General features: G+C 49.2%; 1 protein-coding gene across 1 annotated transcript; it reads left to right on the top strand.

Annotated features, from left to right (window-relative positions):
- The first annotated feature begins 12345 nt into the window (after positions 1-12345).
- Positions 12346-13599, top strand: GADD45G (growth arrest and DNA damage inducible gamma). Its single transcript, XM_049769585.1, has 4 exons — positions 12346-12452; positions 12898-12999; positions 13108-13330; positions 13421-13599. Exons 1-4 carry the CDS (start codon positions 12400-12402, stop codon positions 13529-13531), a joined length of 489 nt encoding a protein of 162 aa, XP_049625542.1. The 5' UTR covers positions 12346-12399; the 3' UTR covers positions 13532-13599.
- Positions 13600-13808: the final 209 nt, after the last annotated feature.

Below are 13808 nucleotides of genomic sequence, written 5' to 3'. Positions count from 1 at the left end.
TATTTTATTTTGGGGTCACACCCGGAGGTGCTGAGGGGTTATTCCTGGCTCTGAGTGCAGAAATCGCCTCTGGCAGGCCCGGGGAACCATATGGGATGCTGGGATGCGAACCATCTCTGTCCTGAATTGGCTGCGTGCAAAGCAAACTCCTTACTGTTGTGCTATCTCTCTGGCCCCAATATATGCATTGCTTTTTAGGAGGGATTTTTATCTTTATTGCTTGTTAGGAGGAATTTAATTCATTTTTGTAGCTGCTACTTTTGCTATTATTAGACTCTTTTCTCCTTATAACTGGCATTCTCTGACTCTTGTGTTGAGAATCTATTAATTTAAAAATTTCTATTAATTTTTGTCCTTTTCTCATATATAATCATTAGTGCTTTATATGAGTTTTAAGATTCTATTTTATTGCTATGTTATCTTCCAATTGTCACTTTTATTTTTTTCTTCCAAATAAACATTCTGAAACTTCCAGGAAAAAATGATGAAGTAATTGTGATACAATAAAAACAGACTTTAGCTGTTCTTCCAATTAAAATGTGATTGTCTCTGAGGTCTGAGTTGAGATGTTATAACTCTAGCTGTTTAGCTGTTATAACTCAGCTATTAGTTGCTCAGGCAGTCAGTTGTAAAATTATAGAATTAAAGTGAAACTTATTTACTTAACTGTTTCATGTAAGTAAAATATTTTATATTGCTTGGTTGGGTTATGGAACACACCTGGTCCTGGTTCATTCTGATTCTACTCTCAGAGTTCAGAGGTCACTTCTGGCCTGGCTGGGGGACCATCCTTGGTGGCCTGTATCCAACCCAGTATTTACAGTACATACTGGGCTTATCTCCTTGGCCCCAGTCCTACGATATTTTAAATTGACCACTAGATGTCGCTATGACCCTATTTTCCCCCTGAATCCTATGTGGCAGTATCCTTAAAAGTTTCAACCTTTGGTCAGAGGGATTAAGCTGAGAATTGGGCCCCAGAACTGAATTTATCAAGGGGAAGCCCTAGGGCTATTGGTAAGTTGAGTGTCTTTTTTTGTTTGTTTTGTTTGTGTGTTTTGTTTTGTTTTCTTTTGTTTTGGTTTTTGGTTTTTGGGTCACACCCGGCGGTGCTCAGGGGTTACTCCTGGCTGTCTGCTCAGAAATAGCTCCTGGCAGGCACGGGGGACCATATGGGACACCGGGATTCGAACCAACCACCTTTGGTCCTGCATCGGCTGCTTGCAAGGCAAACGCCGCTGTGCTATCTTTCCGGGCCCGTTGTTTGTGTTTTTGGGTCACACCCGGCAGTGCTCAGGGTAAATTATTCCTGGCTCTATGTTCAGGTTCCATGCTATCTCTCCAGCCAGGTGTCTTCTTAATACTCTGTATTATTAACATTTGTAGAACTCAATGAAAATTCATGGTGGTGGTGATGGGAGAGTTTAAACCTTTTAAGTCTGTGATTTTCAACTTGATTGGTTCCACAGCCATCCAGTGCCCATCCTGGGGCCCTCCTCGAACTCTCCTTCAGTAAACTCAGGGGTGAAGGACCCTTTGGAATATCCAAATGCCTTTCCCACTCTTATCAATCGGGAAATTCCTAGGTCTTTAAGAGCTCTGTGAGCTCATAAAAGAAAAACGTTTTGTGTCCCTGTGCAGAAGTGCCTGCAGGATGTTATTGTCATCCATGCTACTGAGATTAGAAAAGAAAATAAAGGGTTTGGTGTGAGAGTACAGCCAGACAGGCCTTGCAAGCAGCCCGGTTTGAACCCTGTCACTCCATTGGATTTTTCTGAGTCACAACAGCAGTAATCCTTGAGCCAAGAGCAGGGGTCAGCCCTGAGCACAGCCAGGTGTGGCCCCTACACAAATAAAATATGAAATTCAAGTTAAAAATAAAAATGAAGAAGAGATAATTGTCTGGCATGATAAAGAGGGAAGTTAAAGGTGCAGAAGTTGTAGTCACATTGCAAAGAGAAGTGACTTGAACCAAATTGACACAATGTCACATGCAAAATGCAAGTAACTAAACCAAGGGGGTGGATGGACTTAGCTCTGATTCTACTTGGGTGTCCTTACCCCACTTCTGCTTCCCCATGAGCTGATATGGTAACAAGGTAGTGTGACCTCATTGCTGGTATGGTCTCCAAGTAGAGTTGTCTTTCAGGGTATGGTCTCCTCTAGCACTAAACCTCCTTCCCTAGTCGGTCCCATTTGTGACATTCACCTGGGGCCTTTCGTGGAGACACAGATGTGACTACCCTTGGCATCTGAGCAGTGAGGCCTGGGCCACAGAACACCCAGACCTGGGGCAGAGGAATTCAGGTATCTGTCTGTTGTGTCCCCAATGTGCAGAGGGAGCCAGTTAGTGACAAAGGTAGCAGAGAGGAGGGCATGGGTCTGAGCAGGGGCTCAAGGCAGGTGGTGGGCCTCTACTCCATAGAAGAGGGTCCAATCTGATTTCCCATTGGCTGTCACGTCCTGAGGGGTCACATGTGGTTGGCACAGGCTCAGTCTAGGGTTCTGGGTGTTAGTTGTGAGCCTCAGTGCTGGTGGGAGCGTCAGGGCATCCCTTGAGCCATGAGAACACACCCCTCCCCAATCTGCCATAGCAGCTGACAGCATTCTAGTGAGCAGCCAGTCCTAGTCCTGCTGGCCATATGGGCTATGGGCTGCTCTTCTTTTTTTTTTTTTTTTTTGTTTTTGGGCCACACTTGGTAATGCTCAGGAGTTACTCCTGGCTATGTGCTCAGAAGTTGCTCCTGGCTTAGGGGACCATATGGGACGCCGGGGGCACAGGCAAGGCAGGCACCTTACCTCTAGCGCCACCGCCCAGCCCCTGGGCTGCTCTTCTAAGATGAGAATACCACTCAACTTCATTATGATTAATATTCATAGAGAATGTGGTCCAGGGAGCCTGGAAACATTTCCTGTCCTTGCACAGCCAGCAGCACCTACAACTCTTGTGGCCCCAGAGAAGATGGCTTTACTGCTCATTTCCTCTGCCAGTAGCAGGGCCCATCCTTCATCACTTACCGTGCCACGCATGCATCACTTTCCCCAACCCAGATACCCAGAGCAAGCTTCCCAGAGATGTGTCACTTTGGCTTGTGGAGGGTTTGGAGCTGAAGTGGATCAAGCCTAGAGGCCCAGGAGAGATATGATGGCTTCTCTTTCCACAGAGTGAGAGGAACAGGTTGTCCTGACACTCACATGGTTCAACAGCAAACAACTCAACCCACAAATGGGGTGAAGAGAGGAACAGGCACTTCCCCAAGGAGAGCATATAAGTGGGCAACAGGCATATGAAAAAGTGCTCATCATTACTCATAATTAGCGGGATGCTAGCAAGTGGCAATGAGGTATTATCTCACTCCAGTGAGGATGGCTCATATCCCAAAATCTGGAAATAGCCAGTGTTGGTGGGTTGTGGTGCGAAGGAGCCCTCACACCCTCTAATGCTGTCTGGATCAACCTCTACAAAAAGGAATAGACCTATCCAAAAATAGGAAGAAAACTTCCATATGACCCAGTAAGATCACTTTTTGGTATTGATCTTCTAGTCATAAAAACATTAACTCAAAAGATCATGTGCACACTTACATTCATAGTCACACTTATTTACAAGAAACAGCCCAAAATGCCCCAACTACAGTTGAATGGATAAAGGAACTACATATATATATATATATATATATATATATATATATATATATATATATATATGGAATACTATGACATTCTAGAAAGAACAAAAGCATGCAATCTGCAGCAAAATGAATAGGTCTGGGGCTGGCGAGGTGGTGCTAGAGGTAAGGTGTCTGCCTTGCAAGCGCTAGCCAAGGATCAGGATCACGGTTCGATCCCCTGGCATCCCATATGGTACCCCCAAGCCAGGGGCAATTTCTGAGCTCTTAGCCAGGAGTAACTCCTGAGCATTAAACGGGTGTGGCCCGAAAAACCAAAAAAAAAAAAAAAAGAATAGGTCTACAAATAGTCGTATAAACATTAAGTAGAAAAATATTATGATCAGACTTAAACACCAAATCCAAAGCTAACGACAACAGAATTGATACCCAATCTACAACAAGCCAGACACAGAAGGGACCACTTATACTAGCAGCCCAGGGAGTAAAGGAGGTGGATACTGGATGCATGCTGGGAAAAGGGGTGGAGGGAGGACAACATTGATTGGTGGTGGGAATGTCCCTAATTCAATGTCACTATGTACCTAAAATATTAATGTGAAAGATTTGTAATCCACTTTGGTCAAAATAAAAATTTAAAAAAATGAATAGGTCTAGAGGACATGATGCTGAGTGAAGTCAGTGGGAAGGAAAGGGACAGCTACAGAAGGATTCAGGATAGCCAGATAACAAATACAGAAGGATCTGTTCATGATTGGGACTGAAAGATACACAGCAAAGTAAGAACAAAGGGTTAAGGCAATACCACAGGAGAAAGGATCCACACAGTTGAGTCAGCAGGAAAGCAGAAAAGCAGGGTGGCAAGGTCCTTGGTGGGCAGAGAATGAAGTGAGGCTAAGCCTCAGGGTAACTGTGTGTGTGTGTGTGTGTGTGTGTGTGTGTGTGTGTTCATCCTGCTTTTTCAGGGTTTGTTGGCAAGAACATGAGGTTCGCAGGAGCCTGGGAAATGCCAATCAGCATCCAACTCCCTCTTGGGCTCTGTGACCACTGGCAGGACATGTGCTTTCCCAATGGGAAGCTTCTTGGTCCTGCTTTGCTGCTGGTAGGTTACAGGGGTGTTGTCTCAGCATCAGTCTCTAACAGAAGCTTCTGTTGGGCACATTGAGAGAAGAAGATGTCCCAATTCAGTGCCACCAGGAACTGTTCCTCTGTAGCAAGATAGAGCTTGTGGGCTCAGTAGAAACCCAGGAAAGAGTAAGTTTTCTTTTTTTTTTTTTAATTAAAAAAATTGTAACACCGTTATTTACCAAATTATTCACAACACAGTTGTTTCAGGTATTTAGTGTGCCAATATTAATCCCACCACCAGTATAACCTTCCCTCTACCAGTGTCCTCAGTTTTCCACCCATTTACCTGAACCTTGCCTTTTGTAGTCTAATAGTAAGTGTCTAATAAGGATTTATTGAGCTGTGGTTGGTGCTACTTGAACCTTCTTTGCAACTGTTTAGGCTCACTGAGCTTGCTGGTTATATTAGCTGTGATTCTACAGGGTGAACACTACTATGAAATTTTGGGGTGTCATGCTGCTGCCATGTCTTGAAAGAGACCAATGGTTTAGAAGCATATGTAAAGCCAGAGCTAAGAGCTATATTATCTTTAACCACCAGAGGGGACCATGCAATCATAATATGCAGTATAGCCACTGTTTGACTAAGCTTGGCAAAGCATTTTGTTGAAATCGTTTTTTGAACTAAATGGTTTATTTACTCCAAGGCTCTACAAGAAATTTTTTAGAGAACCAAGGACTTTTGGGTGAGATGCAAGAGGGCAAAAACAAGTGGCCTGGGTTTAAATCTTAGTTTAGTTAATTTTTTCTGGCTGTGTGACTTCAAGCAAATTGTTTTGTGTTAGTTTGCTAATCTGAAAATGGCAACCAAACAGAAAAAATATACTTACCTGATAGAATAGAAATGAAGATTAAATTTATTTTTTGTTTTGGTTTTTGGGCCACACTGTGCAGTGTTCAGAATTACTCCTGGCTCTGCACTTAGGACTCATTCTTGGCTCCTGGAAAGCTCAGGGAACCATAGAAGATTGAACCTGGGTGGACCTCATACATGCAAAGCAAGCGCCTTACCTGCTGTGCTATCTCTCCAGTACCTAAACCATGTTCTTAAAAGATTTTGAGTAAAAAGCCTTGAGTCATAACCAGTCCAAATAAAAGTCTGGAAAAGAAATTCCTAACATTCATGTCCCAGATAGGAAGAATTTACATTTGAATTTCAATGAATAAAATTTAAAAATAAAAATTGCTATTAGAAGATCCAACAAAAGGCTGAGGTACATTTAAATACTTTTGAAATTTTAGAATTTCTGCTGCAAATAATTATTCTAATTTATTGCTATTAGTTTTTGGGGGAGAATACCTTTGCCACTGTTCCTTGCATGTGTTTATGTGTGCATTCCAGGGTTGGGCACTGGCCTCTCTTTGGACCTTTATTATGTCCCTTGCTTCCATCACAGCCATTCCAGAGTTAACCTCCAAGTGCAATTATAGCCATCCTCCCTTAGCCTCAAGAGTTGATCAGCCAGCTTTAACTGGCAAGATGAGCAGCTCAGAGTCAAAGGGCTTGCTCTGGGCTCCTCTCCTAGAAGCACATTGCCCCAGATGTCTGGCTTCTTGTTCTGTCACCATATGGTCCCAAATTGTTGGGCACAATGGCTTGAAGCTGGAGTCAGGCCGATGACATCTGAGTTCAGGTTCACTGTAAAATAAAACAGATATGGATATTTTGTAGTTTATACAGATATAACTAGATGCTTTTGCACAATTAGAATTACATATTTATTTTCTCTTTATTCTTTTTTTTCCTCTTTAGAATTACATATTTATTTTCACCATTGGGAAGAACATTAACAATACAAATGTCTTCATGACACACTTCTGAATTTATATTTCAGCAAAATTGACTAGAAATTGCTTGAATGTGTTGACACTAATTATTCTCTTTATCTTATATTAACTCTTTTACTCAAGGTCAAAGTTAAGTCAGCTGTAAAACCTAGAACCCAATTCTGTTTAAGGAACTTTGAATCTTGAAGTTTTTTTTTTAAAGAAGAGGTTTTTTTATACTCATTTAAAATTATCTTTCAAAATAATAAAGAAAGGCTTTTTGTTTCAATTTTTTGGGGAGGACCACACCTGGGATATTTGCTCCGGTCTTGCTCCTGCCTCTGACTTAGGGACCCATTTGGGATGTTGGGATTGAACCTGAGTTGATATGTGCAAGGCAAATGGGCAAATGGGCAAATGCCTGACACACTGTACTATCACTCTGGTCCTGTTTAGAATTTCTGTGACTCTATTATGAACATTTTCAAAACATAACATGTCATGAACATTTTAAGAAGGTGATTACAGTTCTGAGTTTGCTGGATGCAGTTAGGAAGGAAAGTTTGTCTTAAGCCTAAGGTAAGGACTAGGCTGGCATGGAGTTGGGGAGCCCAAGTGCAGGCAGACCTAAATTGGGGATAACAAAAACACACCACTCTTACTACACACTTGAAACAGATACAAATCCATCAGTTGTTGAAGAGTGTAGTTCAGGGAGCAAAACCTGAACATGTGTTAACTCTTTAGAATCTTCTTACAAAGTTCATTTTAGAGGGTGGATGGAGATGCCCAGGCTCAGAAGATGTGGCATAGCTCCCATTGGGAAAGATCAGGGGGCTGATCTGACACACACAGATCAATAATGAATCACTTTTTACTGAAAAGGACCAAGTGTGTGAATGTGGGGCCCATCCTATGTGCAATGCCTTGGTTGCAGGAAGCCGGGGCACTGGGATCACAGGCTAAGCAATGGATCACCTAAGAATCTTCTTTGGCTGTAGAGGGCCCAGGGCTGGGCTGATTGCAGATGGCAGCCTGGGCTGGCAGTGCATCTTCCTCTGGTCATTCCCTGCTTTGTTCCAGAATTCAAGAGAAGTCTTTCCATTTGCAGATCTCACATATCAAGGAGTGGAGGAGGGGAATGAGGTGCTGCCCCCTCATCCCTTATGGGCTGAACCTCCCTGGCACGGAGGTTCCAGGTTTGGAATAATGGAGTGTCTCTCTTGTGTTTTCTCTGTTGAGTGAGTGGAGTTTTGCCAGCTACTCTTTACTGTTGCCTTCACCACAATCCATGAATTCAGTCTTTTCTCCCTTTATCTTCAACATTCTGGATTCCAGTCTGGATAAGGATCTGATCCACAGGCAAGGGGGAATAAAGGGGTCAAGGAGAGGACAGGGGTGAGAGTAATCAATACAGGGAGGATTGTTAGGGGCCAGCCTGAAGCTCCATGGAACCCTTGCTGGCAGTGGCTGGGGGCCTGGCCCTGAAGAATCTGACTTGATGGCTAGTTGAGTTTACTTTCTTTCGTATTTTCTGTTTTTGGGGTAACTACACCAGGTGGTCATCAGGGCTTACTTCTAGCCCTTGAGTGCCAGGATCACTCCTGGCCAACTTCAGGGGACCGTAAATAGTACTAGGGATCCAACCCAGGCTGACAGCTTGCAGGGCAAATGCCCTAAGTTCTATATCAACTCTCTAGCACTTAAGCTCATGATTTTAAACAACTCCTTTATTTGTTTGTTTGTTTGATTTGTTTGTTTAGGAACACTGCTGATGCTTAGGACTTACTCCCAGATCTTTTACTCAATAATTATTCTGGGCACTACTCAGGGGACCATCTTAGGGTCCCTGGAATTAAACCCGGGTTGGCTGTGTGCATGGCAAATGCCCTACCAAGTGTAGTATTGCTCTATATTACCTACCTCCATTCGTGACTACTTTATTCGGCTTTGCAGAGTCAGTCTCCTTTCACCTATCACCCCTGAAAATGCAAGGACAGGAAGACAACTTCAAGAGAGTTGACACACCTGAGTCTATCAGGGAGGTGCCACAAAAAACTCTGGATTCAGTCAGGCACTCACTGCACACAGGTACAGGGTGGCCAAATCTTATTTTCTAGAGATGAATGAGAGATGCAGATGTTGGGGTTAGAAGCAGCCTGGTTTGAAAGGAAGCAATCCCTCTCAAACTCCCCACATCACAAGAGGCTGCTGGGAGCTGCCTGCAGGCAAGATGGAGCTGGGAGCAGTGACTGGGCCTGTCTGGAGGGTCCCACGGAAGCTGTGAGTCAAGAAGTCAAGAACAAAGCTGGTGCACATACAGAGAGGAATTCATTTCAGCTAACTTCTCCCTAGGAGAGCTGCTGCCTGTGAGTGCACAGATTTCCATACCCCAAGGAAGAATTTGTCTTCATCCATATTTGAATTAGGCCGAGAACACTCAGGAGTACCAAGTAGCTGTGCCATAGCTCAGCAGTGAAGCAGCTTGCTGTGCACAAGGCCTGGGTGTAGGCCCTGAGCACCACCGGTCATTGAGCATAGAACCAAAAGAAGCCCTGAACATTGATGGGTGTGACCCCAAACTTAAAAGCTCCCAAAAGTATGAATAAAAGTAATGGAAGCTACCTCAGGGTTTACTTCAACTTGTTGCTCCTAACTTGCTACTGAAGAAGTCAGGGGACCATATTGAAGCTGAGTCCCCTGCATGCACTCAGGCCATTCAGCTGTCTCCACAATCCTTGGGATGATTTTATTTTATTTTTGATAGCAGAGAGAACTGCTCTGGAGGTGCTCAGGGATGTCTTGGATCTGCTCTCAGCAATCACTTTTCATCAGATTCAGAGACTCATATGGGGTGCTGGGGGTCAAACTTAGGTTGGCCTCCCCCGGTACAACTTTCTTAGTAGCAGACTTTCTCTGAGGATGCCCTTTGACAAGAGTCACTGCCACCTGCATATTTAGGTTCAAGGGAAGATTTAGAAGAGCTTGCCATCTCTCCCTCGAGGGCCCACGGGCAGGCTTAAGTGCAGTGATGGGGTAGTGGGGAGGGCGCTCAGCGGAAACATAGCTGGAGGTGACTCAGGCTTCATCCTCAAAGGGTTCAGGGACAGGCCAGACGTGGGGGGTTCACTCCCCTGCCTGGTCTGCTCTGCCCCAGAGAAATCCCCTCTGCCTGCCTGTGCACAGCTTCTGCATTTCTCTCCACTACAGCTCTGGGGAGGGGAATGAGGAGTCGGGATGAATGTAGTCTTTAGATAAAATGTTTCTTTCCTAATTGAGATGAGGGCTTTGGGGCCCTGGGACTGACCCAGCAAGCCTCTGTGAAGTCATATCCTATGTCAGAAAGGAAGGCTTCCTGAAACTGGATCTCTTTAAAATGTGAGCAAAGTAAGAGTCGCCTCAGGCCCTGTCAATCTCAGCGTCCCCAGGGCTGGCTCCGTGCCAACTGGAAATGCACCCCCTCCTTTGGGGGAGGTCTCTGCTGCAGGATGGCTGAGGTCTAATCTGGCTCCAGTCTTATTTTTTATTTCCGTATTTTTCCTAGTCTGTTGCTTGGACAGAGAATCCTAGGGTCAATTAAATATTGTGTGGAGGTGGGGTGGGGTCTAGGGGGAGAGGGAACTAAGATGTTCCATCAGTCGTATTTGCAGTGTTTCCTGCGACCGACCTGGAATCAGACAGCTAGCTCAAGACAAGCTTAAGCCTTGAAAGAGGAGTATCTGATCGCCATCACCTAGAAACCGTCGCTTCTCTCAGTCAAGGGACACCGTCATGGTTCTCCTACGGAAGGGGTGGAAGCAGCGCGTAAAAGTCGCGGGCTAGCCCCCACCCCCGCTGTGATGACAACGCGGGTTTTCTGGGAGGTGGGGATGGAAAGTGAGCAGAATCGGGGAAGTGGCTTGGCCGCTGTCCCTTCTCTGGCAAGCCACCAGGGGGCGCTGGACGCCAGCTGGGGTGCAGGATCCCAGCTGGCCCGCGCAGCGTACTTGGAGCGCCGCACAAAACTGCACTTGGGGGAATGAACGCGCGTCTTCCCCGCGTGGAGGAGAGAGGAGAAGGGCAAGAAAATCCCATGTCCGGATTTTCTCATGCACAATTTCCCTCCCCACTTTGCAGCACCAAACTGTCAGGCTTTAAGGCTGACAGTCAAGTCCCCTGGGCCCAGGCCCTTTCTCCAAACGGCCCCCTGGGCTAGAAGGCTAGAAGGCGCCCAGCGAGGCCCCCCATCCTGCCCGTCCCACTTCCACGAATTTCGATTTGGTGCAGACACCAGAGAGACGCTCGGCTGAAAAACCCTTGCAAAGTGCCGGCCTGCAAGGCCCCAACCCGGCAAGCTCGAACCCTTTCGGACCCCCTCTTTGGGGTATGATTCGAAGAGTGGGGGAACCAAAGGTTTTAGGTGTGGAATGAAACATTTTGAAACTAATGTCCAAAGGGAGTTAAGGGCGATTGCTGTCCCCTTTTACTTCCACACCCCCGCGCGCATGCTGACTTTTACTAACGCTCAGTTTGCACTGGACGGAGTGTTCCGGGCCAGAACTGCCCAGGGTCCAGAGCGCCTGAGGTTAGAGCCAACAGAGACAGATTGCCAGTGGGGGGTGCAATGGAAGTAGGGGACGGGTCAGGCTCTTTCTGGATGGCCTGTAGATGGCGCCCCGAAAAAGGGGATTCGGAATCTCATGCCCTTCAACTCCTGCGAATCTGATCCATCGGGCCCCTGCGGAGCTAAGAAACGGTGGTTGACAGTTCGGGTGTTTCTCCTACTCGCAGGGCAGTTCGGCAAGCGTGTCAGGACCTGGTGGGGTCCAGTTGCGAGCGCACGAGCCGCGGGGGCAGTGGGGGGCACGGCGAGAGGCGCAGGAGATGGACTCGGCCCGACCCCCCCCTCTCCAAGGGGCCAGCCCTGCCCCTGCAGGCGGCAGGTGGACAGTGTCGCTATGAAGAGAAAGCCCCGATTGTCCTTCTGCAAACAGCCACACGCCAGACCTCCTCTATTGTGCATCCTCCATAGAAATGTAAACGAGCCGCGTGCGCCGGCCACAATCTGCTCACGCTCCTGGGAACCCCGCAGCGCTGGCTCTGACCTCTCTGGGGGGCCTGTGGGGGACCCGGGTTTTAATTCACGCACCTAGAGGTCTCCAAGGCCCCCTCGAAGACTCAGTCAACTTCGCCGCTTGTGACTTTTTTGCAAGCAAAAAAAAAAAAAAAAAAAAAAAAAAAAGCCCAGGCGGCGCAAGTTTTTTTTTTTTTTAGGAGGTTCCGGTTTCAAAGCAATACTCCAGCACTTGAAGTTTGAAGAAATAAAGGTTCAAACAGCAAGGCAACGCCAGAAAAAAAAAAATGCATGCGCAGAATCTAGTTTCTGCATTCTCCCAAAGTGCATTTACAGATGGCCACGTCGTATTGACTAACAAGGCTTAATATTGTTTCCCCTAACTTTTCCTTTTAAGGGCTTAAAAAAATAATTAAAAAAAAGGCTAGATGAAATCTGCAGGCTGCAGTCTGCCTAGTAACACCCCGACAAAAGCGGCAGATTCGAGGCATTGTCATCCCCCGCGCCCCTCCCCACGCGGCCTTCTGGCACGAGCCGCCGGTCGCCGCCTCATTTGCATCAGAAAGCGGGCGCCGGCCAATGGGCGCGCAGCCTCCTGCCAGCTGGCGGAGCTCAGCGCGGAGCCTATAAAAGGGCGTGCGCCTTTCAGGGCGCACTAGCTCTGGAGGGCGCGCCTGGCACCTCGCGCACCGTCCTTGCCCGGCTTCTCCGCTCCGGCTCCGGCTCCGGCTCCAGCTCCTGCTCTGACCGTTCCGTTCCGTTCCGTCCCGTTCGTTCCCTCTCTGGATCACTAACTTGCTGCTCGCCGACTTCATCATCCAACATGACTCTGGAAGAAATTCGCAGTCAGGACACCGTTCCGGAGAGCACGGCCCGGTGGGTCCCACGTCTGGCTCCTCTAGACGTCTTGTCTTGTCTTGGGCTTTTTGTGCAAGAGAAGCAAGCAGTGTCTGGAGGGGGGGGGCCCAGGGGGGTTAGGAGAAGGGACAGGTAGATAGGTATGCATGCTGGTTGGAGGAGCCGGAGTGCCGGACTGTTGGGAGGGGGCGCGCGGACAACCCCACACACCCCCACACCCCAAGGAGGTTTTAGTGTGCTGGTGGGAATGGGGACCTAGGCGCTAGGGTGTTAGGGAGTCGGACGCCCGTCTGCCCGCCTGCCTGCCTGTCCGTCCGTCCGTCCGTCCGTCCGTCCGTCCGTCCGTCCGTCTGTCCGGGGCTTGCTCGGGGACTCTGGGAACCGGGGAAGCCGCCGTTGCCGCCGTGCCTGCCCTCGGGCTCTGCTCCCCCGCTCACGCGCTGCCTCCTTGCCCCTTCCTCAGGATGCAGGGCGCCGGCAAAGCGCTGCAGGAGCTGCTGCTGTCCGCGCAGCGCCAGGGCTGCCTCACCGCCGGCGTGTACGAGTCCGCGAAAGTCCTGAACGTGTAAGTCTTGCCCACGCGGCCCGGGCGCGCGCGCGTGCGGGGGACACGGCGGCGGGGTGGCCCCGGCGCGGCGGCTGTCCGGCCACTCACCGCCCCCTCCGCCCGCAGGGACCCGGACAACGTGACCTTCTGCGTGCTGGCCGCCGACGAGGACGACGAGGGCGACATCGCGCTGCAGATCCACTTCACGCTGATCCAGGCCTTCTGCTGCGAGAACGACATCGACATCGTGCGCGTGGGCGACGTGCAGCGCCTGGCGGCGATCGTGGGCGCGGGCGGCGACGGGGCCGAGGCGGGCGCCCCGGGGGACCTGCACTGCATCCTCATCTCGGTGAGTGGCGGCCCCCGCGCCCCGCACCCCCCGGCCCCGCGGCCAGCCGGCCCGCTCACCCCACTCCCTCCCCCCCTGCGCTCCCCGCAGAATCCCGGCGAGGACGCGTGGAAAGACCCTGCCCGGGAGAAGCTCGGCCTGTTCTGCGAAGAGAGCCGCAGCGGCAACGACTGGGTGCCCAGCATCACCCTTCCTGAGTGACCGCCGGCCCGTGCGCGGTCCTTGGTCTGATCGACTTGGCGACGCCCCCGGGGGCGCCGAGCGAGCGTGGCTGCCGGCTCCGGGGACACGCCCCGCCGAGGGCGCCGGAGGGCGGCGTTGGAGACCGGCGAGGCGGCGCTGCGTGCTAGGAGAGCCGAGCGAGCGCGGAGACGAGATCGCGGGCCCGGCCGGCCGCCTGCCACGGGCCTGGCCCGGCTGGCTGCAAGGACACGCCAGCTCCCCCAGAGGAAGCCCAGGACTGAGCCGGTCGATGTCA

The sequence above is a fragment of the Suncus etruscus genome, chromosome 3, assembly GCF_024139225.1.
Source record: "Suncus etruscus isolate mSunEtr1 chromosome 3, mSunEtr1.pri.cur, whole genome shotgun sequence".
Classification (NCBI taxonomy): Eukaryota; Metazoa; Chordata; class Mammalia; order Eulipotyphla; family Soricidae; genus Suncus; species Suncus etruscus.
Note: the sequence above shows the minus strand (reverse complement) of the source record. Positions and strands in the feature narration are given on the sequence as shown.

Excerpts from the sequence above, each read along its gene's own strand:
- GADD45G (XM_049769585.1), top strand. The coding sequence starts at position 12,400 with ATGACTCTGGAAGAAATTCGCAGTCAGGACACCGTTCCGGAGAGCACG. Across the intron at positions 13,000-13,107 it reads TCCGCGAAAGTCCTGAACGT|GGACCCGGACAACGTGACCT; the intron begins GTAAGTCTTGCC and ends CTCCGCCCGCAG. Across the intron at positions 13,331-13,420 it reads TGCACTGCATCCTCATCTCG|AATCCCGGCGAGGACGCGTG; the intron begins GTGAGTGGCGGC and ends CGCTCCCCGCAG.